Source organism: Salvia splendens, chromosome 20, assembly GCF_004379255.2.
Source record: "Salvia splendens isolate huo1 chromosome 20, SspV2, whole genome shotgun sequence".
Classification (NCBI taxonomy): Eukaryota; Viridiplantae; Streptophyta; class Magnoliopsida; order Lamiales; family Lamiaceae; genus Salvia; species Salvia splendens.
The window spans coordinates 26,586,612-26,611,278 of NC_056051.1; the positions used below are offsets into that span (position 1 = coordinate 26,586,612).

The window sequence follows — 24,667 nt, forward strand, 5'->3', positions numbered from 1 at the left end:
ACAATATAAATACATCCACACCAATACTCAAATTCCCTATATGTATATATCAAAACTTACAAAAAAATGTACATTAAATTCTCAAAATGTGTACTAGTCCAATATACGATACCAACATCCAAGAATTCAAATAGGCAAATTCAAATTCATTTGTGGTTCTATGGAAAATGATTGGCAATATTTTTTACTTCTAATATCTCACCAAACAAACCGTTTTTGTTTTTTTTTTAAATAAAATTATTGATTTTTTTACATTTTCTTGCAAAACTATATCACAAATTTAAATTAGAAAATTTTATCTTCTTAAAATCTTGAAGTCAAAATACTACTACAAAAATAGTCTCTATCAAAGTTTTGTTTATAAAAGAGAATGTTTCCTATGAATTAATAAATTCAAAATCATATTACTATCTATTCAAAAACAAAAAAAAAATACAAATAATCATTTATTTATAGCCATGGAAGAATCTCCCTCCAAAACCTCCGCCGCCGCCGCTGCCGTCGACTCCCTCCACCGCTCCACCGAATTCCGGCCATTTTCCCTCTCTCCCTCTCCTCACATGCTCGCCTTCCACCTCGCCTGGCTCTCCCTCTTCTCCTGCTTCTTCTCCACCTTCTCCGTCCCTCCCCTCCTCCCCGCCATCCGCCGCGACCTCCACCTCTCCGACGCCGACGTCGGCGCCGCCGGCGCCGCCGCCTTCGCCGGATCCGTCCTCTCCCGCCTCGCCATGGGCCCCGCCTGCGACCTCTTCGGCCCCCGCGCCGCCTCCGCCGCCGTCTCCCTCGCCACCGCCCCGGCCGTCCTCTCCCTCGCCTTCGTCTCCTCCCCAGCCGCCTTCGTCGCCGCCCGCTTCCTCATCGGCCTCTCCCTCGCCAACTTCGTCGCCTGCCAGTTCTGGATGACCTCCATGTTCGCCGGCAACGTCGTCGGCGTCGCCAACGCCGTCGCCGCCGGCTGGGCCAACGTCGGCTCCGGCCTCACGCAGCTCCTCATGCCCTTGATCTATTCCCTCCTCGCCACGCGCCTCCCCTCCTCCACCGCCTGGCGCGCGGCGTTCGCTGTCCCGGCCGTTTTCCAAGCCGGGACAGCTATCTTGGTATTGGCCTTCGGCCAGGACCTCCCTTGTGGAAAATACCAACGGATCCGGAAACATGATCCGTCGGTAAATTCCTTAGCGACGGTTTTATTCGGCGGGCTCAGGAATTACCGAGGGTGGATTTTAGGGCTGACATATGCATTCTGCTTTGGGGTGGAATTAACTACGGATAATATTATTGCGGAATATTTCTACAAGAGGTTTGGGGTCGATATGGCGGCGGCTGGGACGATAGCGGCGAGTTTTGGGCTGGCCAATGTGGTTTCGCGGCCGGCGGGAGGGATTGCATCGGATGCGATGGGGCGGAGGTTCGGGATGAGGGGGCGGTTGTGGAGCTTGTGGGCCGTGATGACGGTGGCGGGGGTGCTTTGTTTTTGGCTAGGGCGCATCAACACCTTGTGGGGTTCGATTATGGTGATGTGTTGCTTCTCGTTTTTTGTGCAAGCGGCTTCGGGGCTTACCTTTGGAGTCGTGCCCTTCGTTTCCACCAGGTTCGACAATAGTCATTTAAGTCACAAAATTTTGATACTCCAATTAAAGTACTTTAATAAAACAGCTCTCAAAGAATATCGTATCGATTATAAACACATTAACTCGTACCCACAACGAATAATAGCCAGGTAGATTATGATAACACTCTTTTTTTTTAACGAAAAATAAAGATATTTCTCACTAACCTTCATCAACAAACCAAAAGCAAGCAATGCTATGAAATCAACATTTAAAACTATTAATTTGACGATAAATTGAAGCATTTAACACTTTAACCAAAAGCAAGCAATTTTATGAAATCAACATTTAAAACTATTAATTTGGCAATAAATTGAAGCATTTAACATTTTTATTTTTTTCAGATATCTTGGAGTAATTTCAGGCATGACAGGCAGTGGTGGAACAATAGGCGCAGTATTTACACAATATTTGCTATTTTCAGGCACAAATAATATGTCTACACAAAGTGGAATATCAATTATGGGGTTGATGATGATTATTTGTGCTCTTCCAATAACCCTGCTTTACTTTCCAAACTCTGGAGGAATGCTTTGTGGGGCCTCAACACAAATACAATCTTATGATGAACCTAATGATCATCTAGATCAATACCAAAACTTGCTCCCATCTACTACATGATTTATTTGGTGGCAACGATGAACGTCGACGATTAGAAGCCAAAAACTCTTCAATTTGGCATTCAATGTTGTTGTTTAACAATAGGATTATAGTTTTAAAATTATTACAATTGTTCTATGATCTTTTGTCACTCATGGAATATAGTAGTAGTAGTATAAAGTGTGTAGTTAATTTTTTCACTAATTTTTTTGTTATAAACGCTTAATTTCGTCATTAATATGTTGTCCCAATGACTTTAGATCATCTCCAATCATACGCCAAAACTCATTTTGGGGTAGACAATTTCTCCAACCATACACTAAACGCAAACCCATTTTTGGGATTTTCAATGGAATAACACCATATTTGGTGTTACTGCAAAATTTTTGTTAGACAAATACCCAAAAATGGTGTAAATTTTAAATATGGTGTAAATGGTTGGAGTAAAATTACTCTTTAGTTTAACATATACTCAAAAATGAGTTTGAATTTGACATAAATGGTTGGAGATGACCGACCTTATACTCTTGTTTTTAGTTAAATAAACAAAGTAAATATCACTACTAAAAAAATATAGCCTATTACTACATCTTACTTTTTAAAGCTGACATTATACATGATCAACCACTATTCACTACGTTTTTATTAGACACTAATTAATTTCATGATTATATATAAATGTCAAATAAATTTCATGATTATAATTTGATTAAATATAAAAAGTAATTGCAGTAAACAAAGAAGCGCTACTAGCTAGCTTACCCACAAGCCATAAGTACTAGTATTTCAGTTTCCCCCTCTCAAATTCACATCAACAGTTTATACTTTATACCAGTAAAAAGGATTCAGGTCTCTCTCCTCCTCGATTCCAAATCCTTTACAATCATACTTTTTTCATTCCCTCCCAATCAATTTCCTTCCAAGATCAGAATTTTTTTGTGTTCACGGCTACCGCGAGTTCCAGGTTTGATTTTTTACGTAATTAAGGAAATACTATCTCATATCTTAGTCCATGGATTTACTAATTGATGGAGAGATTATCAATGGAGAGAAATAGGGATTTTTTGTAGGTATTTCTTCTGATTTAATTGATTTTGAGTTGAATTGCAAATTTGTGTGTAAAATTGATAACAATCATTTGTTGTTTTAAGAGTGGTTGTCTTTGTTCGTTGACTGCAGCTTGCCCTATTTCTATTTTGTGGGTCTAATCATATGAGTTAAATGATTCGAACCATGAGCTTTCTCTTAATAGCCAGAGTTCTAGTGCTCAACTTTGGTGTAACATGGTTAAACTTAGAGGGTTGCTTGAAAGATGAGGACATGGAGATTGGGCTTCTTGAGTAAACACTCTATGATGCTTAGAATGCTAGCAAAATTGTTTTTAGTCAGTGGCCTTCTACTCAATTGTTACAATGTTGTTTTCTTTATAAGTTAGCTATGGATTCATATCTAGTAGATATACTCCCTCCAATAATAACAAGCCAAAAACTTGATGCTCTTCGTAGTAGATATATTCTAAGATACTTAGTTCTTGTAATTATTCATTCTAAAAGTATGTGTGCTGCAAATTTGTCATTTCCACTATGAAATAGGCGATTGATATTAAGGAAATGTGAACTTACAACCATTGGACATTATTGCCTTTTGAATATTATGTATCAAACTGAAGGAGAAAATAGACAATGGCTCTAAGGCGCATGCTTGGATTCTCTGATGGAGAATTGATGCGTTCGGATGCAAAGCCTTGTTCACGGCTGATGAGGCACACTGCTGGAATTTGTTCAGTTGGAGGAGCATTGGGCTTTTGGACTCTCTGCCGCTTGTATTATGGTATGTATGCCTTTATACTTATCCCTTCGCTTAGTGTTTCTTGTTATTAACTGTTTCTATTTGCTGGGAACAAATGGCCTTTTATTTTCATTTTGGCATAATGCTTGGCTCTTCAGTGCTGTGCCAAGGCAGAGAGAAAGTTTACCAATTATTTTATCCTGTTCGGCTTCATTTTTTTCGGCCTCTTTTATTCATGAAGTGAACTGATTGTGTTGTGGAGTATTCTTTAAAGCTGAGTTGAAGGGATGCATGAGATACAAAGTGTGGATTGAGACTCATGCAACTGTATGAAATTTTGAAAAAGATGAATACTCACGATTTTCATGATTGATTTAAAATTTAATTTGGCAACTTAGTCCTTTTCTTTGGTATCGAGTCAATGTCAACACTTCCCCGTGGTTGATCAGTCTATATAGTATTTACAATGTCCGGAAAATCAAGGAACCTTAATGCAAGTTTGATTGAGTTTTCTACAAATTGCTTGATTAACAATGTTCAATACTTTTCACTACTATTGCCTGCTATTTAATTTTGTTAAATTTTATTATTATTACATAATTTGAGGCTCCATCTCTTCCAATCATTTTTTAATGAGTTGATTGATATTTGTTGTTTTGTTGGCAATGCAGGTCCTAGAATAACAGTTCCTCGAACTCTTAGGTGGGCTGCTTGTGGTGCTGTCTCTATGAGCGCATCCACAGCTTTGTTGGTTCGTCTACTCAGCCCTGAATGTGAACCCCAAAACGTAGCTTCGTACGACCAGAAACGATAACGTTGGTGGCACGTTGCTTACTTCTTTGAAGAAAACGCTAGAAAAATGAGCGAGATATATGATTCTCAGTGTAGAAAGACAAGAGTGTAGTCTCGTTTTTAGAGGTACGGATATCCATCTATGACACTAAGGGCATGTTCGGTTGACCTCAATTGTTTTTCCGTGTAATAAATCCGGCCTGAATTAAATGTGGTTGGGCCCACAATCGCGTATGTAATTGGTAGTGTTTGGTGAACCCTAAAAAGATGTTTGTTGACTTGATATATGCATGTCATTGGACTAATTTGTCCTCCACTTTTAGCTGCTCTCCCATATATGCCCCTACACTTGTGCTTGCTAAATCGAAACGAAATACTTGAAATCCCCTCCAAAATGATTTTCAACAATTCGCGGCAACAATCTTCTTCAACACGAGGCGTGCTACAGCTGGAACTTGACTACATTCGGAGTGTTGAACGACTGAGGTATCGACCACCGACGTTTGATGCATGCTATTCTCTTACTATGTCCATTGAAATTGTGTTGTAATATTGAAGCGGTTGTTGGTTTGGGTGCCGATGGCATAGGAGGTGGGGGTCCATCAGGTGTGTACATTTGTATTCGAAAGCAATAGCTTTTATTTCTTTAGCTTGTGAGTTCGTTACAGTAACTCTATTCACCATCGTTTCCAGGTAACCCGGAGAAGATCCGTTGAAAATTTAAGAAGGGGGGCTGTACTCGTCAGATCTGGTCGCATAGGGAGGAAGAAATCTTGGCAGCGACGTTGGTTGAACTAGTTGCTTTGGGGTGGAAATCCGACAACGGGTTTCGGTCCGGCTACCTCCAAAAATGCGAGGACAATATTCGCCAAGAATTCCCTACGTCCGATATCAAAGGTACGCCGCATGTCGTATCCAAAATCACCGCATGGAAAACGAGCTACACGAGTCTGCGTAATATTTTGGAAAGAACGTGTGTGGGGTTTAGCTCCAACGGTGACTACAAAATCGATATCGACTATGAACAGTGGGAGCATGTTGTGAAGTGATTCGACGTCCACTAACTCTGTGTGTACTGTACATGTGTTGTGTAGTTGCTTAAAATAACTTTAAGCTGTTTTATAAGGTTGACCCTAAAGCGAAATACATGTGTTATAAGTCGTGGCCTTTATGGGAGACTTGGAAATTGATTTTCAGAAAAGACTGGTGCCGGAGCAGAGAATATATCCATTGCAGCTGCGCGTCTTCGGGACTCTGGTGGTGGATGGAGTGAATGTGATGAGAGCGACTCGTAGCCTCCGTTTGTCGCAGCCCCGACACCTGAAGAAGTCGAAGAACCGGAAGAAGAAGCGGTTGCCGACCAAGTTAGCTCTGGGAATATCAACATGAATACTGTGCCTGCTAAATCTGTGGGGGAAAAGCGTAAGGCAGTTAGTTCTAACCAAATGCTTATGGATTTCTTGGCCAACTTACATGTTGAGACGAACTCAAGGTTGGAAGTCATTTCGTCAAGAATCGGATACGAGTTTGATCTTGGTCAGGCACGTCAAGCGGTGTTCGATAAGCTTGGTGATGTGGAGGGACTCACGCTAGCGCAAAAGTGCCGATTGTGCAACATATTGGGAGATAAACCGCAGAGGCTTGAGGTGTATCTTCTCCATCGAGTCGAAGTAAGCAAGCCCTTTTTTGACTAGACCACAGTGAGAGCAAGCAACAACACTGACAGAAATAAGAGCTCATATGCAAATCCAATATTTATGAAATGAAAAAAGATTGGAAACAAATTACATGGAATCACAATTCATGATCTTACAGTAGAGCATAAGTAAGAAACACAATGCTTGCTCTTAAAAATTACAACTCTAATAATTTCTGAGCTAGCTCGGCCTTGACGGTTTTCGGCATCTTCTAGTTACTCACATGAAGGTCTAATTGCTCTCCATATAGATCCTCACGTTCTTCTACTATCTTTTTCGCTGACGCCACAGCTGCTTCACTGCATTTATACAATGAAATCGATTTCAGCGTTGCTATTTCTCCAACTTCAGATGGGATTTCCTCGAGTTCGGATAAACCATAGAGACAAAGCTTCTCGAGAAGTGGAAAGTGGGAGCTGTCTGAGACAATCCAGTTTACTATACCTTTCCAATACCAACACCGTAGAAATTTGAGGTTCCTGAACTGGCCTTCAATTGTTTCCCACTTGCCTGTTTGGAAGACACCATATCTTAATACGAGCTTTTCAAGAAGAGGTAACGAACCGATTTTAGGCAATATGTCTTCCGACTCTATGCCATGCGTGACAGAAAAGTCTTCAACAACCAACTTCTTGATAGAATTGGGAAAATTAATCCTCATCCAAAAGTCACCACATCGACCAAAGGTGGTGCAGCGTAAGCTTTCCAATTTACTGAAGCACTGAAGATAGCTTAGGCAGCTTTCTCCCTCCATTTGATCCGAATGGTATGTTAAATGCAATTTCTTCACATTGGGAATTCTTTTAATCACCTCCTCATTCAATAACAAATCCTTAACTCCTTTGAGTGTCTGCAGATTCTCCATAATCACAATGTCACTATCCTCACTAGGAGGATTTGGGAGAATCAATTCATACGCCGGAAATTCAAGATGCCAAAGTTGATGCAGTTTCCAAATTTCATTTGGTACACGAATATCGGTCCAACAATGAATAATCAATGTCTGTAGATTCCAAAGGAGATCAATTGAACTAGAGAATCTGGACTCAGCATGAACTTTGATATCAAGGTACCGTGAGTTCACCAATTCAATCACATTTTCTAGGAAATAACTATCATAATGACATGCTCTGAATGTCCTCAACAATCTAAGATCGCGAGACGGCAGAACTTTCTCATCCTCATATGCTGCTTTGTTATACTCACATATTATGGAACGAGTATGTGACAAAGATCCTAGCAACCCTACAGTTTTAAGAACGACTCGACGTTCGCTAATACTGGCCGGAGGATCATCTCCTATGACATGGTAAAATCTTTCCATTTCAGCTTCTTTTAAACACAAATCTCTCAACAAATCATGAATTTTACAATACTTAACGTTTCCAGTACACCCCAATTGATCAACTAAAACGAGATTTCGATCAACCAATTCCATAAAATACTCTCGCGCAAGTGTTTCCAAACATTTTCCACTCCTTGGTTTTATAAATCCTTCAGAAACCCATAACTTCGCAAGCATTGACACACGGATACGGTAGTCTTCCTTAAAAACAACCATATACAAAAAACATGGCTTTAAATAGTTCGGCAGAAGGATATAACTCATCCTCAATATTTTCAAGCAAAATTCATCGTTACTGTTAATAACAATTGAATTTAAATTTTTCTCTATACGCTCCCAACATTCTTTTGTGCGCTCAGATTTTGCCAAAAGACCTCCTATTGTAGCAATTGATAAAGGAAGTCCTTTACAATTTGCTACAATATTCTGTCCAATATTCTCCAACTCAATTGGACAACTTTCTTTCCCGAACACTGTCTTACAAAATAAATCCCAACTACTAGCCTTATCTAGAAATTTCATGCCCACTATACAAGACTCGTTCAACTGAGAACTCAAGTCAGACAACCTAGTTGTTACGATTATTCGACTCCCATTTTGGTTATCAGGAAAGAAAAATTTTATCTTATCCCACGCCTCTATGCTCCACATATCATCCATTATTACGAGATATCTCCTACCGAACAAAAACTGGTATAAATTTTGTCCCAACTCATTCTCACTCAGATCACTACTCGAATCTCCTCCACTTGCTCGAAAAAGAACTTCTCTAAGTGTTTCTCTAACATTATAAGTTTGAGAAATTGTAGTCCAAGCACGAATATCAAAATGCTCCTTAACAAGTGCATTCTCAAATAGATTCATGGCAAGAGTGGTCTTACCAATGCCACCCATCCCGGTGATGGGGATGATCTGGCGGTTGAGTTGATGACTGGTGAGCTTATCCAACACATCATGAAACACTTCGTCAGAGCCCACGATCACGCTTTCTTTCACAGTAGGAGAAGACGCCGCCAAGGCAGCAACAGGTTTCTGCTTGGTCTGAGCTTCAACTGGAATGCTCTTCACCTGTTTGGTGATCAGATCCATTTCTTCTATCACTTTCTGTAGATTGTGATAGAAGTCATGATCTGCAACGATTGTGGATCCACTGTGAATTTGATCCACAATATGGGATTCGATAACATCCTCAGCCGCGTAAACTGCATCAGCAATGCGACGCTCCAATGGATCAGCTTCGTGGCTCTCAGCAAAAGGGGAAATATAGCAATCAAGAAAATCCTGCAAGAAGGTAATGTTTTGAGTGAGGGATTGAACTTGTTTTTCGTCGATAGAAATGGGAGGGGAAGGATGTTTCTCGAGGGTTTCGATGATATGCATCAGAGAAACCAGAGCTCCATAAGCAGCCATGATTAACAACTCTCTCTACAAATGCACACACAGAATGATAATGATAATGCCAGAAAATGGATCTGAGAAAACTAAGTTAAAGAGTTTATACAGAGAACTTCAAAGTCAATGTTGGCTATTGTGATTCATTCACCTAACGTTTAAAATATCAATATATTTATAATATTGTAATATTGTGATTAACCCAACTGTGGAGCCCTAAATGACTCTTATTCACCTAACATTTTAAATATCAATATATCCTACATGAATGAAAATAGGGTAATCCTGTTTTGTAGACAACCAATCTTGTATTGGACGAAGAATGCATGTGCAACATTCTTAAAATAAACAAAAGATGCTATAGTTGTAGGATACACACTAATTTTTATGGATTTTAATTATTAGTCCAACTATTGATATGCGTTCCTACTTCCTTGTGTGGGTAGCATATAAATTATATCTGCAAATGATAATGTCCTCAGAAAATGATCCACCTAACAGTTTATAATATCAATTTAATTATAATATTATCATTTGTGATTCACCTAACATTTTTTGAAACTCATTCCATAAAAGGCGTGCACCCTCGGGTCACGCAACCCGTGCCAAGAAATACTGAACCAAAGCGTCCTCCCCTCACACCTCTTTTGCGGACTATGTAAGCCTCTTTATCGATTTCTATACCGAAATCCGATACTAGATTTGTATTAATTCAACCATTACATATACATCATCAAAGAGATGATTTACCAACCTCCATCCATAGCTTATATTTTATGTAGGGTTGTATTCCACGAGTTGATGTTTCCCCTAAAAGCTGCGGTTGATGTTATCGTCTCTTTTGCCTTTTTCTTTCCGGATTCTTTCGATGGAGAAGAATCTGATAACAATATAACTTTTCTGTATTCCCTTTTGTGTATAGAATTCTGTAGAGAATTTTGTAACCTCCAAATCTGTAAATTAGATTTGTTTATATAAGTTATACGCAACCTTTCACAAAAAGTTGCATCCATTCACTTATACCCTTTCATGTAAAACCCATCAGATTTTCTGTAGACTTTATTCTACAGCTTTCCATCTTCTATACACTTTAATGTACACATATTTATACCATCTATGCAAGGCAAGAGAAGAGGGTTATCAATACACCCGATTCTAATTCTTTAATCGAAACCGATCCATCACGGTATGTCTTTCATATTAGAATCCAACTGATATGTTTGAACTTGATCTTTAATATTAAACCAATATCTACATAGGTCACATATAGGAATAAATATTCCTACAGACTATACGGGCGCCCGAATGACGATGATACTTAATTTATTTGGTAAAACTTTTTCCTCCAATCGATGAATAGAAAGTTCAAGTGAAATCTTTTTAAGTTTTTGAAATCCCACCACTAATGTACTTCATACTTTCCAAAAAATAGTCTATTTTTTGCCATTTTTGTTCGCCTCTAATTATTAGTCAATTATTATTTTTAAAAACTTTTTTTATCATAGATTATAAAGTAAAGTACTACTATTTTACTCGTAAACATATGATCGGTGAAGGCGCAGTCGACGCCGAAGAGGGAGCGAGTCTTCAATTGGCTCATCAAGAAAGGCGAATCCTCCATTGACGAGCTCGACCACCTCCACCGCCTAAGACTCCGGCTTTAAGCAAAATGACCTCAATTCTAACATTCATGGCTCTTCCACCAAGCCTCCGCTCTCTGAAAATCAAATTTCGAGCTCCCTCCATCCATCTCTATATTTCGACGCCATCAAGTCCTTTTTCTGTTGGGAGGCGTGGCCACCTCCTCCGCTTTGTGAGTGAAATTTCTTAATTTTTTGAGTAAATGTCAATTTTGGTCCTAACATATGACCAAAATACGAATTTGGTCCAAAACATTTTCTTTTAAAAAACAGGTATGTAACAAATGAAAAAGTCGCTGAAGTAGTCTTTTTTTTTACGTTTCCGTAAAAAAACCAACGGTCATGCCACTGTGCATTTGGCGTTGATAGTTAGTTTTTTACGAAAACGTCAAAAAAAGACTACTTCGGCGACATTTTCATTTGTTATGGACTTATTTTCAAAAAGTGAATGTTTTGGACCAAATTTGTATTTTGGTTATATGTTTAGGATCAAAATTGACCTTTACTCTTTTTTTATTTTCTATTTTAATTTATTTAATTAATTATGTAGTATAAGTATACTAATTAGGTCATAAATCGTCCATTACTAAGTAAAAAAAAGGATTACAGCGTAATATATGTACATTATATTTATGAGTTAAAACTACTCCCTAGCCGAGATGATATCTAAACCCTAGATGAATGACTGAAACTCGTGAACATTGACTACGGTTTTGTTACTTACAACATACTAACACCTAGCCCCAAAGATCGCTAAACCCTTGGAGAATACACGAACCTTGCGCCAAATAATAAAAACCTGTCAATCTTATATTACTCATGAATTTGTGTAACACAACAAAATAATACATGATGTCAAGTTCTACAACGATTGATTACTCCAACAAATCGAAATTTCAACTAACAACTCGGATTAATAATCAATGAAAGAAAAAAATTGATTACCTTCTTCCATTATTCAGTAAATACGAAAGCAATGAATAATGCCTCTCACCAATCGGTATATTTAGTGAACGAAATATACCTGGTCTTCTTCGATTTAGAAAAACAGACAAACATGTCTTCTTCAATGGAGAAGAGACGCTGAAAGTTTAGGGAGAGAAGACGGATTGTAGAGTGAAATCGTGGAGAATAACCGATGTGATCTTTGATAGAGATAATCAAGGAAATTACAATAACAAACTAATTTGTGTATCCCAATTTTGACCTTTTCAAATTTTTTAATCATTTAAATTAAATTCAAGAGGCATTATTTTCGGCCATCGGATCTTGAAAATGAAGGGCCGAAATTCAGTTGGACAATAAAACAAAAATGGAAAAAGGATATGAGTACATCCCTATATATATATCTACAAAATCAAGAGAAAATTAGTGAAGTGGGTGTGAAAGAGAAGTGTACATGTATACAAGAGTTAACTTGACACCAAAACTTGCGCTGTTGAGGTCGGTTGAATATACATGAACTCCAAAAACTCCATCCATCGTCACTGGATTTCTTGAGATCCCAAAAACTCAATATACGAAGGTTCAAGCTCTTTAATTTCTTAGAAGATTGCTCACTATAGCTGAGTATCGATAGAAAGTCTTGCCTTCTGCTCTACAATAGTACTAGTTGGCACGATTTGGAGAATGAGAAGAGATGTGGGTGCATACATATACATATACATATAGGTAACGTTCGGTTGCCATGACTAATATCATGAGACTATCCATCTAAGATTAAGTTGTGGGATTATTTTAATTAGAGGGGGCTATGACTAATTATCATTAGACAGAGTTTAATCTTATGAACCAAACATGATACATATTTAATCATGAGATTTAATATTGTCAACCGAATACCCACGTAATGGAGAGACGAGTTGGAGGGAATGGTGGTGAAAATCACAGCTAAAGTACAAATTTACATGAATAAATAAGATTCATAAATTATTCAACTTTGACTAAATTCTTATTTTATTAGTATTAAAGTCAAATTTCAATTAATCATGTATAATTTCAGTTTAGCATTCGCTAGATTATTAATTACTAATGATCCTTAAACTTTGTAAATTATATAAAATAAATTAAAATTTTTAAAAGATTTAGATTTGGTGGAAAAGAAATATTTATATTGTTTAATCAAATAAATATAAATATACTTATAATTTAAACGAAAAAGTAATTAAAAAAATAAACTAATTACTATAAATAAAAAAGGCTTATTTATTTTTTGGATCTATCAATATCACGATTCCATAATTATTCCACTCCTAAATCCCCTCATAAACCCTAATCCAATCACTGCACCTCAAAACTGAAATCAGCTACTACAAATTTCCGGCTCCAATTTTCTGAATTCTGATTTCTTACTTGCTACCGATCGCCACATTGTGATGACGACACTTTCCGAACTCAGTGACGACATCATCCGCAGCATGTCAGTTGGCGCCGTCTTCTCAGATTTTGTCAGTTCTTCTCTCCTCAATCTGTTGAATTTATCGCTGAATTCATACTTCTCTGTTGATAATCTGAATTACGGCTACGAGAATCAAATTATCAATTATGCTGCGATATCTTTGTTTTCCAATTGAACGTTGATTATCATTCTATGCGATTAGATAGGTATATTGATACTGTTCTGTATATAATCGGACCTCTTTTTACAGTTTATGTGTTCCTGCTACAATGCGATTAGTTGAGATGAGCTGTTAACTGGATTATGAAATTGTTCTCTGTTTTTTCCATAGGGTGGTAAAATCAATTCGCTTGATTTCCATCGGACAGCAGATGTGTTGGTTACAGCAAGTGATGATGATTCGGTTCGATTTTATGACATTACGAATGCTCAGTAAGACATTGTCGTATTTAGCTGATTACCAGTCATCGTATTTTGTTAATTTTTAACATGTTTTGATGGGTTATGCTGAGTTCAGATTGGTGAAGACAACATATCATAAGAATCATGGAGCTGACAGGGTGTGTTTCACTCACCACCCAAATTCCGTTATATGCTCTTCGAAATACAATTTGGATTCTAATGGAGGTGAGTTGCATTTGATACATTTGCCCAACTTTTTTTATTACAAAGCAAATGATATACTTTTTGTGCTTTTGTTCCAGAGTCGTTGAGGTATCTATCGCTATATGATAATAGGTGCCTTCGGTACTTTAAAGGGCACACAGACAGGTAAATTTACATAGAAACTAAACTAAAGCCGTCAAATTTGTCTCCATCTATTATTTAACTTCATAAGGATAATTTTCGACCATACTGGGTAAACTTAGTGGCATTCCATCCCCAAAACTCACTTTTGGCTTGGTTATAAGGGTATATGTAAACCACACGCCGGACTGCTTAGTCCTAAAGACTTTGTGCCATAATTATATTTCCATATACCTGCTTTACTCGAATGATTAGACTGATGAAAAAGCAGGGTGGTACGTACCATGAAGAAGTTGAAAACATAATGTGAATAGAAGTTTAAGGCCCTTATGAAATTGAGCAGTTGATTCTGTTTTTTATCATAAGTGAGCACAACTGTGTTTAGAAACCACCTACTCACATTTTACTTCGTCCTTTCGTGTGGGCGGGTAGATAGAATGAGTAGGTTGAAGCGAAGTGGCCTATCGACTCAAAAGCTTGTTTTTTACTCATTGAGATCAACTAAGATTGCGAAATAATTTTTGTTTAGCCGTAAATGAAGTTAATGTTGATAAGATATGCATATCTGCTTCATTATTTGTACTTGAATCAGATTACATACTCATTGGGATTGCTTCATTTGTCAAGTTTCATGACGAGCTTATGAAAATAATAATTTTCTTTTTCTGATTGGTTTGAGTGTTTTTCTTCTTTGAATTATAGGGTTGTATCTTTGTGCATGTCTCCAGTCAACGACTGTTTCGTGTCTGGTTCACTAGATCACAGTGTACGCATGTGGGATCTACGTGTTAATGCCTGTCAGGTAGGTTAATTGCTTTCTAATCTAATTCTAATTCTAATTTGTGCTCATATTTAATGTATGCAGCAGTTATGCTTCATTTAACTGGAATGTCATTTTCCAATTCTGTGATTTGATTTTTCTTTATTTATAAACTAATGACTTCGAACAACAACCAATATGTAAAATTGAACTTTAAGGATGTCATTTTATGATAGTATGGCCGAAATTTGTATATTCTTTACAACCAAAGGATATCTGTCAGTAAACCTTGTAAAAGAACTTGTTATGGTTGTTGCAGCTGTCCAGTTTAGGAAGGTTGTTTTGCTCCGAAAGAACTTGTCAAATCTGATGTGTGCTCACTGATGTAGCTTTCAGGGTATATTACATCTGCGAGGTAGGCCTACGGTTGCTTATGATCAACAAGGTTTGGTCTTTGCTGTGGCAATGGAAGGAGGTGCAATCAAACTATTTGATTCTAGATCGTATGACAAGGTTCTTGAGCAATTCTTTATTTTTTTCCTTCCAAATATAATTTTGTATTTTTCAACACCATTGTCTTTTCTTCTGCATAGGGTCCTTTCGATACCTTCCTAGTTGGCGGGGACACAGCTGAGGTGTGCGATATTAAGTTCAGCAATGACGGTAAATCAATGCTTCTGACAACTACAAACAACAATGTATACCTCCTCGATGCGTATCATGGAGAGAAGGTCAGTTTTTCCTGAAATTGTATTGTGGCTGTGCAGTTCTTTTAACTTCAAAGATTGAGCGAAAGTCTTAGAAGCTCAACTTTCACGTGATGCAGAAGTGTGGATTTAACATGGACTCTTCTGCGAATGCCACCATAGAAGCAACCTTCACGCCTGATGGCCAATATGTGCTTTCTGGTATGGCTATCTTTGAACTACTAATTTCCTTTATAATCAATTCCGCCTTCTTCATTATGTGTCTGGTAGTTTCTGATTATGTTATTTGCTTTTATTTCCCAATTTTCTGTGTAAATGTGCCTTTCTTCGGAGATTTTAGTCTTGCCTTGTTGGGCTACAAGCTCAACATATTAACGAGAGCATTCACATAAAGTTTATAGTTGATAATCTTGCTGCACCTCTAATATCTAAAATTCATAGTAATTGAAACCCGCAGTCCAGTTTTCGTTGATTTGTCTGTTTCATTTTCACTGAATTGATCTTGATTTGTTCCAGGTTCTGGGGATGGAAATATACATGCGTGGACCATCAGTGATGAGCCAAATAAGGTACTAAACCGACTGCAATAGTGAAGATGGAAACATCGGGACACACACGCACACGCACACGCACACTCACACCATTTGTTCCGTCCAAATACTTTTGCTGCTATGGGGTCTTGATTTAAGAATAGTCATACGTTCTAGCGCTAGGCGCTAGTCCCCTCAATAACATGTTTGATGACGTTGTGTAGAGCCTACTGAGCTGCTAGCTAAACAAATTGCTTTTGGTTTGTGAACAGGTCGCTTCTTTGGATAGCCACATTGGTGTTGCAGGGTGCCTGAGATGGGCTCCTCATAGAGTCATGTTTGCGGCTGCTGCTGCTTCCGTTCTAACCCTTTGGATTCCTGACGATGATGCTGAGCCGGGCGCCCCTGCCCCGGCTCCTTTACCCTGATTGGTAACGTCGGATCAATTGTATTCATCTATATGGAAAACCATCGAAACATGGCTGATCAAATAGAAGAATGGTAGCTAATTTTACTGAGAATCCTATCTTTTATTTACTGTTTGATGTCGGTTGTTTATTAAGTGAATATTTGCTGCCGCTTGTTTTAATTTTCAGTGTTTTTATTTTTATTTTGAAGAAACTTGAAAAATGATCTCATTTAAGTGAGGTAAGGTAGATTTCACTAAAATTAAAATTTTGATTTGGTAAATGCATTTGTGAATCCCAAAATTCAAACACAACTCTATTTTCTTTGATTAAATACGTCTATATACCAAGCTTACATGTACTGAAAAATGGCAAATATATTACAATTTCACGTGGAAAATTTGAAGTCACAAATAATGAATTAAAAAACAACTCACTTCATATCGATTCATCATGTGTGAAAATTTTCCCGAATGCAATCCTCTGACACCCAATTCTTCCAACAAATAGAAAAAAAAAGTCAAATAATGAAAAAACACACATTATTTCATTTTAGTTTAGTGAAGAGGATAAAATTCAGATTTCATCCAAGAAAATCTGAATCTTAGAATAATTACAAAAAATTACCAAATGTTAAATCAAAATTAAAACATTTGAGTATTGTTAGCAAAATAACACATACTCTCTTACTTTATTCATTATTTTGCTTTATTTTCATTTATTTATTTTATTCTTTTTTCTTAAATCTTTAGACATTTTTTCTTAAATCTCGTTCAAAAGAAACGTGTCGTAAAATAATAACCGCAGGAAGTAAAAAAAATTGGAGACAAGGCCATGAAGAAGCACAGTGAAAATTGCTGGTTGTGACAGTGCTAAGAAAAAAGGGAATATCAAATCAATCAATCACTATTGAAACATTGGACTTGGGCTGAAGTAGAGCTTTCTATTGGGCCACCTACTACTATCTGGACGGTCACTATGGCCCATCTTCAGACTTGACTGATGGGACTTATTCTATTTTTATTCTTGGACTCTTTCTTAGGAATAATCAAACAACTGTACAGTCACCCCTCGGTCCGCAGATCCATAAACAGAACTCGTGGAGACGAATACGATGACCCGAAGAAGGTCACCGTTAATGACCGAGGAAGCGTTTTTCTAGCTTCTTTTTAATTTGTACTTGCCTTAATCATGAAATTGCAGCATACACAACAATATCGAGTCAGTGGAAATCGCACATCAGAAAGAGAAGGGGAGGTGGGACTGTCATTGTCGACCATAAGGTCGACAGTCGACAATTGATTAATTGAATTAAGATAGTGTTCGATTTGATGGATTAAATAAAAGCAAGACTTGTGAATCTTGTTCAGTTGGTTAGAAAGAGTCTAATGTTTCATTTTATGACAATGTTACATGCTCCATGATTTTGTCTTGACTTCTAAGCCTCGGTCTTCTCTTTATTACAAAATTAACTTCAAATAATATGCTATATCTGTCAATTTCGGGACAAATTATTATTGAACACAGATGATATCTAATTTACCCAACCTAACAATCTATACCACGTAAATGCTCAATTTACTTATTCTTGTTTAATAATTGTTTGAAAAATATAGGAATAATTTAAAATATTGCATTCGTGATAAAGGTCAAATGAAAATATGAGATCTTTTGCTTTGTTTTCATTAAGAAATTAGGGCTTTCCTCAATTGTCGGCATGCTTGGAACTTTGCCTTAATTACGTGATTGATAAAGTAAAAACAACGAGGGTTACTTCCATTTGCGGCTGAAAAAATAGTCAACAAAATACAAATCAAACTAAATTAAAAATAATCCATCAACCAAATTGGTAGAAACATTAGTCGAGCATTGTTCATTTGGACACCATTTAATGAGAGTTACATTGATTTGTCATATCATTTTTATTTAAGAAATCGATAACAACAGTAAAGTTCATGATTTCTACAACCAATATGATTTGTGGGAAAATTCAAAATTTGACTGAACTTCGTTATATTAATGACCAATTTTCATTCAAAAAATATAACCTTCGCAATTATTTTTTAGTGCAAGTTACCAAAAATGAAGTTTGTCAAATTATGATGTGTCCCATAGCTTTGAAAATCACCTAGAAAAATCATGAAGTTTTGATTTATTCTCAATCATCCTAATTGAAAATTTTTGGTCAATCTATGTTTAATATATTGTTCATATATCTCCAGCAAACGATGTCATTTTCTTTATGAATAGATAACATTGATTAACTCATCGCCAGAGACACCCACTTATGATTTTCCAGCTTCCATATCATATACAATTTCACAAAAAAATTGATAATAGGATAACTGTGAACAAATCCAAATATCGTAATTTTTGGCTGATTTTCAAAGTTGCGAGACAGAGCAAAATTTTACCAAACGTTATATTTTTCCGATAATATGATCTATTATTTCATGAAACTGGAATATATTTGTTTATATTTTATACGACCCGTGGATTATTTTCATTGAAAAAAGAGAGAAAGTAAAAGAGACACATAGCATATTTTGATGTAGAAGTTTGTGCACATCATCTTCTCCTATAGAGAATCACTCTTCAATCATATTCAACAACCCTACCTCAAATTAAACCATAGTCCCCCTCCACTAGCCTACCACCCTTAGTCCCTTACCCACCCCACCCCAAAATTGTTTTTATCGTCTACATATTTTCAAGAATATATATAGCACTTTTTATGTAGGCCATTTTCATAGCGTCTACATATATGGTGGGTTTATCTTTAAATGTAAATCACTCATTTTTTATCAAACAATAATCAAAGGCTTTTTTACTTTACTATATTCAAATTCATTTTATTTCTTATTTTACTTTACATATTCTCGATATAAAAGGTTATTTATCGCATAACTCGGACTAAATCTCGACCAATATATATAAAGTTACTGCAACTGTTGTATAATAACATAACACAAAACAAAAAAATACACATGTAATTTGCAAAAGGTAAATGTGCATTATGATATAATTGAGCTTATGTGAATTCAAGACCTAAAAATATTGAATATGGATTTTCGTAGTATTTAACATCTTGCATTATTTTGTTTAACATTATGCAGCTTTGTTTTTAAACAATATCAATGGATCAAATTTCGTACTACTAGTTATGAAGAAGGTACTATGATCACTGATTTATATGAATATGCATAACATAAATATATTAATATAATTAGCAATTTATGCAAGTTCTGTTGGTTCACATGAAAGAAAAATCTTTTTCGGATTCTTTTACTGTCATAGAAAATGACAATCATATTTATAGTATGCTCACACATTAACTTGACCACTCATCACCACAGTAATGTACTACTCCATATTTCTTGAAAATAAATCGGAAAAGATGATTATGTACCAAATTTAAATTCTATTGATTGATTGTCGATGAATCCAAATTCACAACGATTGATTGTCTTCCGAGTGATAACGTTAAATATAATTTTTCAATTTCTATTTCGGATATTAGGAATGAGATGCTATCAATGTATTTATAGATCATAATCCCTTATCTAGATCATAATCTATCACATGATCTCGTTTTTTCAACGTCTACATGTTACGTATCGTTTGCAAGCTATTGCACAGGAACATTCCCGAGCTAGGTTTACCTAATGCTCACCTCAATAGTGACCAATCTTTTATTCCAAATATAATCTTATTCCCACAAATCAATATATAAGGCAACAAAATCATACATAGTGACCTCAAATACAAGAGCTATATAGATCACCAATCCAAAAGCATATATAACTCAAGCATCAATGCAAATAAACCCTCCAACTCCCTCAATTATACATATATATAAATATATATATTCACACACACAAACACACACATGTATCAAAATCAAGATCCAATCAATTGTTGCCATGTCCAGGGTTTTCACCATAAGAATAATAACCTGGATTCGGGTTATACGACCCGACTCCGGGTCCATAACCCATCCGCCTCGGGTTATACCCGCCTATCTCGTTATTCGTGTAACGCATCAAATCAGCGTTGGTGGCGTCGAGCTCCTTCTGCAGCTGCAGCACCTGCCGCTGCAGAACGGAGATGGCGCCAACGCAGCCGTAGACGGGGTCCTTGAGGCGGGCCTCGGCCTCGTAGGCGAGGGAGTTCACGGCGTCCTCCCTCTGGTGGGGGAGGATCTCGTTGAGCAGCTTGCTCACGTTGCTGGCGCCGAAGATCTTGTGCACGTTGGCGAATTTGGTCGGCTCCTCGGGCGGGAAGTACGGGGCGAAGATGCAGCCGGAGAGGCATTTCCGCCGGAGGAATTTGCAGGCGGCGCAGGGAGGGTTTGAGTAGCTGCTGCTGCTGCTTGAAGAGGCCATTCCCTTTTTTTGGTTGGTTAATTCCTGTTGTCAATGGAAATGTAAATTAGGTTTTTCGAGGTTCCCCTAATCAAAGTCATGTCGATTGTGATTCAGACTAGTACATGTGGTATTATATATAGTCGTGTCAATTGTGATTCAGACTATAATATTATGTACTAGTATTATAGTCTGAATTTACAATCGCACAATTCGAATAGATTGGCATACAAGATTTTTGAAGATGGATTTATAAGATTAGCGGGTAGGGGTTGTACAACAATACAATCTTCTAATAATGTATGTGGTATTATAATCTGAATTACAATTGGTACTCAGAGTTGTATTGATTGTGATTCAGACTATATTATACGTGGCATTATAGTTAGAATTTACGGCTGATTAGATTGAAATACAAGATTTTTTGAAGATGGAATTCAATCTAGTCATCTAAAAGTGATGATCGATCAACATAATTGATGATTCCCAAATTGAGAATGAAACAACATAAGAAATATACTAACTTTTTAAATGCTTGTCAAGAAAGTGTGTGTGTGTGTGTGAGAGAGAGAGAGAGAGAGGCCGATTACAGTTTTATTCAGTTTGGTCTTTGACAAGCATGAATCTTGGGAATTGACTAATTCAAAAAGGAAAGCTTAACAACATTTTTCAACTAACTTAAGATTTTGGATTGAAAAATTGAAATCATGCCAGAAGCAAATTTTCCATAACAACCCCTAAATCTCAGCAAATCACACAATCACAAAACAAGATCAAAACTTCACATAGTTAAATTAGTAATTAGATAAATCCAACAAGGAAAAAAGACTTGATTTTTATCTTCCTACAAAACATATTTGGAGCAAGAAAATAAAAAATGAATCTTGAAAAAGCTTACCTTTCTTACAAAATCAAACAGTGGAAGATCTTTTCGTGGAATTTAAGATTTGTGGAGTGAAAAAACAAGGGTTTCTAACTCTCTCTTATATAAGAAAACAACACTGCAGCTGCTGAATCTGATCTTCTTCTTGTTTACTTTCTTCCTTTTTGTAGCTGATTTTGGCAATAACCCATGATTTTTCAAGATTGATTGAGCAAATCAGCCATGAAATTAGGCAGAAAAATCAGTTGGGAAATGGGAAAACCCTAGAAGCTGCACAAGTGATGATGAGAGAGAAGCATTTTGGAGTGAATGGTGGTGCTAATGTAAAGCAAAAGCCTCTGCCATAATTAGCATTTGGCTAAGAATACAGTTTAGATAATAATATGAGAGGAAATACTCCTAAAATATTGTGTAAAATGAGATAATTTGACCAAGAAAAGGATAATAATCATTTCGGATTTATTTTAAAAATTGAAAGTAGTTGGAATTAATAATTTGCATTCTTGTAGCCACAGCACCACTTTTTTTTCCTTGTCATTTCTCTCTCTTTATTTTGTTTTTCATCCAATAATAATAATGTTAGTCAAAGTTTAATAGTAGAACTTTTCTTTCTCATGCAATAAATTAATTGAAATACTATATACTATTAACCAATAACTAACCAGACTTCAAAATTTCACAATCTTCCCTACCATAATCTTTTTTTTAGTAGTAATATTATATCTAATTAACCACACTTGAAAATGAGTTTCATTGTTTCAACCACATTTGATTGACAAAGTAGCCTTTAATTTCTCAATTTGTGATTTTTTGTGGCTAGATTTTCCACATGTGGACCAGCAAAATATCGTCTCGCTAATTTGTAAGCATCTCGAAAGGTTGTATAATTCGCCCGAGAATTTAAGATTGCTCTATACCCAAAACCCATGATCGATCCGTTGACCTTTTGGAACTCAATCACACATGTTGGGTGATTTAAATTGTAGTTCTAACTAATAACTTCTCATTTTAGTTAAGTCATATTGATTCCATTTAATAAAGTGATTATATGTACTAAGCTTGTGTAAATTGACTTCTTTAAGTCTTTCTTACTTCAACTTTATAATCATTATCCAAAATAAGAAGTCTTTCTTACCATATACAGGTAAGATCCAATATTCTTCACTAAAAGTTGATACATGAGAAAAAAAAATTATTTTATTTTGAAAACTGGGGCAAGTAAAAGACAACAACTATATGTAAGAAATATGAAAGCCCATACATTAAAATTTATGGTATGTTGTGAATGGACATATGCTTATATTCCTCTGTAAGTCAGTATTGGTTTCAGTCAGTGTTCATAATTGAAGTGAACTGTCCAACTGATCAAAGATCCTTTCAAATTTTGCTTTTTTACTGTTGCAAACTCTATTATTGATTGCAACTCAGAATAATGCTTTTTTTTCAGTCATGTATATAGGGGTAGTGAGAATTGAATTTATAGTGTATGAGAAATGAGAATCATATATATATATATAATTACATTGATTTTTATGAATAAGAGATGAATGTATAATTTGTTCGTGTGATGCTATACGAACACGGTTGCTCATTCGTTCATGTCGAATTCATGATTCTCATTTATCGCAAATTTCTATTTTTTCACTGGTCCTTTTTTCTATATATCTATATTTATTATACAACATCTGCGTGCAGAAACTGCAAGAAATACAATTATTGTAATATAAATTAAAAACTATTTTTAGCTATTACTACAATAGACTCATCATTTCCTGAATAAATTCATGGTTTTGAGGAGAAAAGTCTAATTTTTTAATTCATAATATTCTCATACCCAATTCATTATTTTGTAATAATTCATAGTTTTACAATTATAAAATGAGTTTGTAGGATAAGGCCACCCGCAACGCGTCACGCGGGTGGCCCGTGTTTCGTTCTGCAGTGATGGAACCGGGGCGAGACGTATTGCAGCATCTCGTCCCGTCACCAGCCCGTCCCCAACCCGTCACGCAACCCGTCCCGCCTCGACGAAACGCGGGACGGCTCGCCACGCGCCGAGGCGACGTGGCGCGCTCCCAGGCCATGCGTGACGCCCACTCGCCGTCCCGCGAGTGGGCATCGTCACGCTGACGCAATAATTCATTTTTTTAAAAAAAACGGATTAAATAAAAAAATAATAATAATAAAATGTTAAACCGTAATATTACCGTTAATAGAGCTGTTTTTCCTTTTTTATTTTTTTACTCTATAAATACTCCTATTACATCCTCATTTCACACACAATTACACATCTATTCTTCCCAATTCATCTCCATTTCCTCTCCAAATTTTATCTAACATCTCATCACAAAATGTCCGACGACGGAAACTCCGGCGGTGGCGGCTCCGGCGCGTGGGATCTCAACGCGTTCGGCGACTGGGGGAGCATGTACAACACATTGGGTGGTTCCGATTCGTCGACGCCGGGCTCGACGCCAGGCACCCACGGTTCGGGCACGCCGGGGGGTACCAACCACCCAATTTTGATGTTGATGCATACGCCCGTCCCTCCGCCCCGCGGTATTCGCAGAGATTATCCCAGATTCGGGAGGATTATCCGGTTCAACCCACTCTGGAAGAAGACCGATGCGGGGAGGCTCTAGGGCGGAGGAGGAGGATCTAGGCCGGCATCCGTAAGGCCCCAAAGAAACGCTGGCGGTGTACAACGCCTGGATCAGCGTCTCGTACGATCCCATCGTCGGGAATCAACAACCTTGGAAGTGCTTCTGGGAAAAGGTCACCAAGGCCTACCACGAGATTAAGCCGAAAAAGACCTGCCGCCTCACATATAAGATGCTCCGCGCTCACTTTGACCGAGTCGACAGAGAGGTCAAACGATTCTGTGGCATATACAAGAATGAAGCGGCTCAGTACCAAAGCGGAGCCACGGGAGCCGACATTCTGAGGTCGGCTTTGCGGGTCTACTACGAAGACACCGGCAAACAATTCAAATATGCCGATGTTTTTTGGG

General features: G+C 37.1%; 5 protein-coding genes across 6 annotated transcripts in view; 3 read left to right on the forward strand and 2 right to left on the reverse strand.

Moving 5' to 3' along the window:
* LOC121781028 (putative late blight resistance protein homolog R1A-3) overlaps nt 1-9,354 on the reverse strand; it is a 29,419-nt gene extending 20,065 nt beyond the window's left edge. The window contains exons 1-2 of one of the 2 annotated variants that reach the window (XR_006046126.1): nt 6,261-9,354; nt 5,824-6,194 (exon numbers count right to left, since the gene is read on the reverse strand). Coding sequence is in view for 1 of the 2 variants with exons in the window: in XM_042178705.1 (XP_042034639.1) it covers nt 8,711-9,239 (529 nt within the window). In the remaining variant the exon portion in view is untranslated. Of the gene's footprint in view, nt 1-5,823; nt 6,195-6,260 lie in introns of those variants that run through there. The other variant, XM_042178705.1, reaches the window with a different exon arrangement.
* LOC121781030 (high affinity nitrate transporter 2.7-like) lies at nt 423-2,432 on the forward strand. The gene is made up of 2 exons (XM_042178708.1): nt 423-1,588; nt 1,952-2,432. Exons 1-2 carry the CDS (start codon nt 459-461, stop codon nt 2,226-2,228), a joined length of 1,407 nt encoding a protein of 468 aa, XP_042034642.1. The 5' UTR covers nt 423-458; the 3' UTR covers nt 2,229-2,432.
* Nucleotides 3,180-5,109, forward strand: LOC121781032. Its single transcript, XM_042178709.1, has 2 exons — nt 3,180-4,037; nt 4,667-5,109. The coding sequence occupies exons 1-2, from the start codon at nt 3,890-3,892 to the stop codon at nt 4,807-4,809; spliced, it is 291 nt and encodes a 96-aa protein (XP_042034643.1). The 5' UTR covers nt 3,180-3,889; the 3' UTR covers nt 4,810-5,109.
* A 3,752-nt stretch (nt 9,355-13,106) lies between the features above and the next one.
* On the forward strand, nt 13,107-16,592 carry LOC121780859 (protein ANTHESIS POMOTING FACTOR 1-like). The gene is made up of 10 exons (XM_042178503.1): nt 13,107-13,308; nt 13,591-13,691; nt 13,777-13,886; nt 13,964-14,030; nt 14,709-14,808; nt 15,163-15,279; nt 15,360-15,497; nt 15,593-15,674; nt 15,990-16,042; nt 16,276-16,592. The coding sequence occupies exons 1-10, from the start codon at nt 13,237-13,239 to the stop codon at nt 16,429-16,431; spliced, it is 996 nt and encodes a 331-aa protein (XP_042034437.1). The 5' UTR covers nt 13,107-13,236; the 3' UTR covers nt 16,432-16,592.
* Nucleotides 16,593-20,100: 3,508 nt separating this feature from the next.
* Nucleotides 20,101-22,056, reverse strand: LOC121780732 (LOB domain-containing protein 25-like). The gene is made up of 2 exons (XM_042178363.1): nt 21,673-22,056; nt 20,101-20,819 (listed from the first exon to the last, which is right to left on the reverse strand). The coding sequence occupies exon 2, from the start codon at nt 20,793-20,795 to the stop codon at nt 20,322-20,324; it is 474 nt and encodes a 157-aa protein (XP_042034297.1). The 5' UTR covers nt 20,796-20,819; nt 21,673-22,056; the 3' UTR covers nt 20,101-20,321.
* Between the last annotated feature and the right edge of the window lie 2,611 nt (nt 22,057-24,667).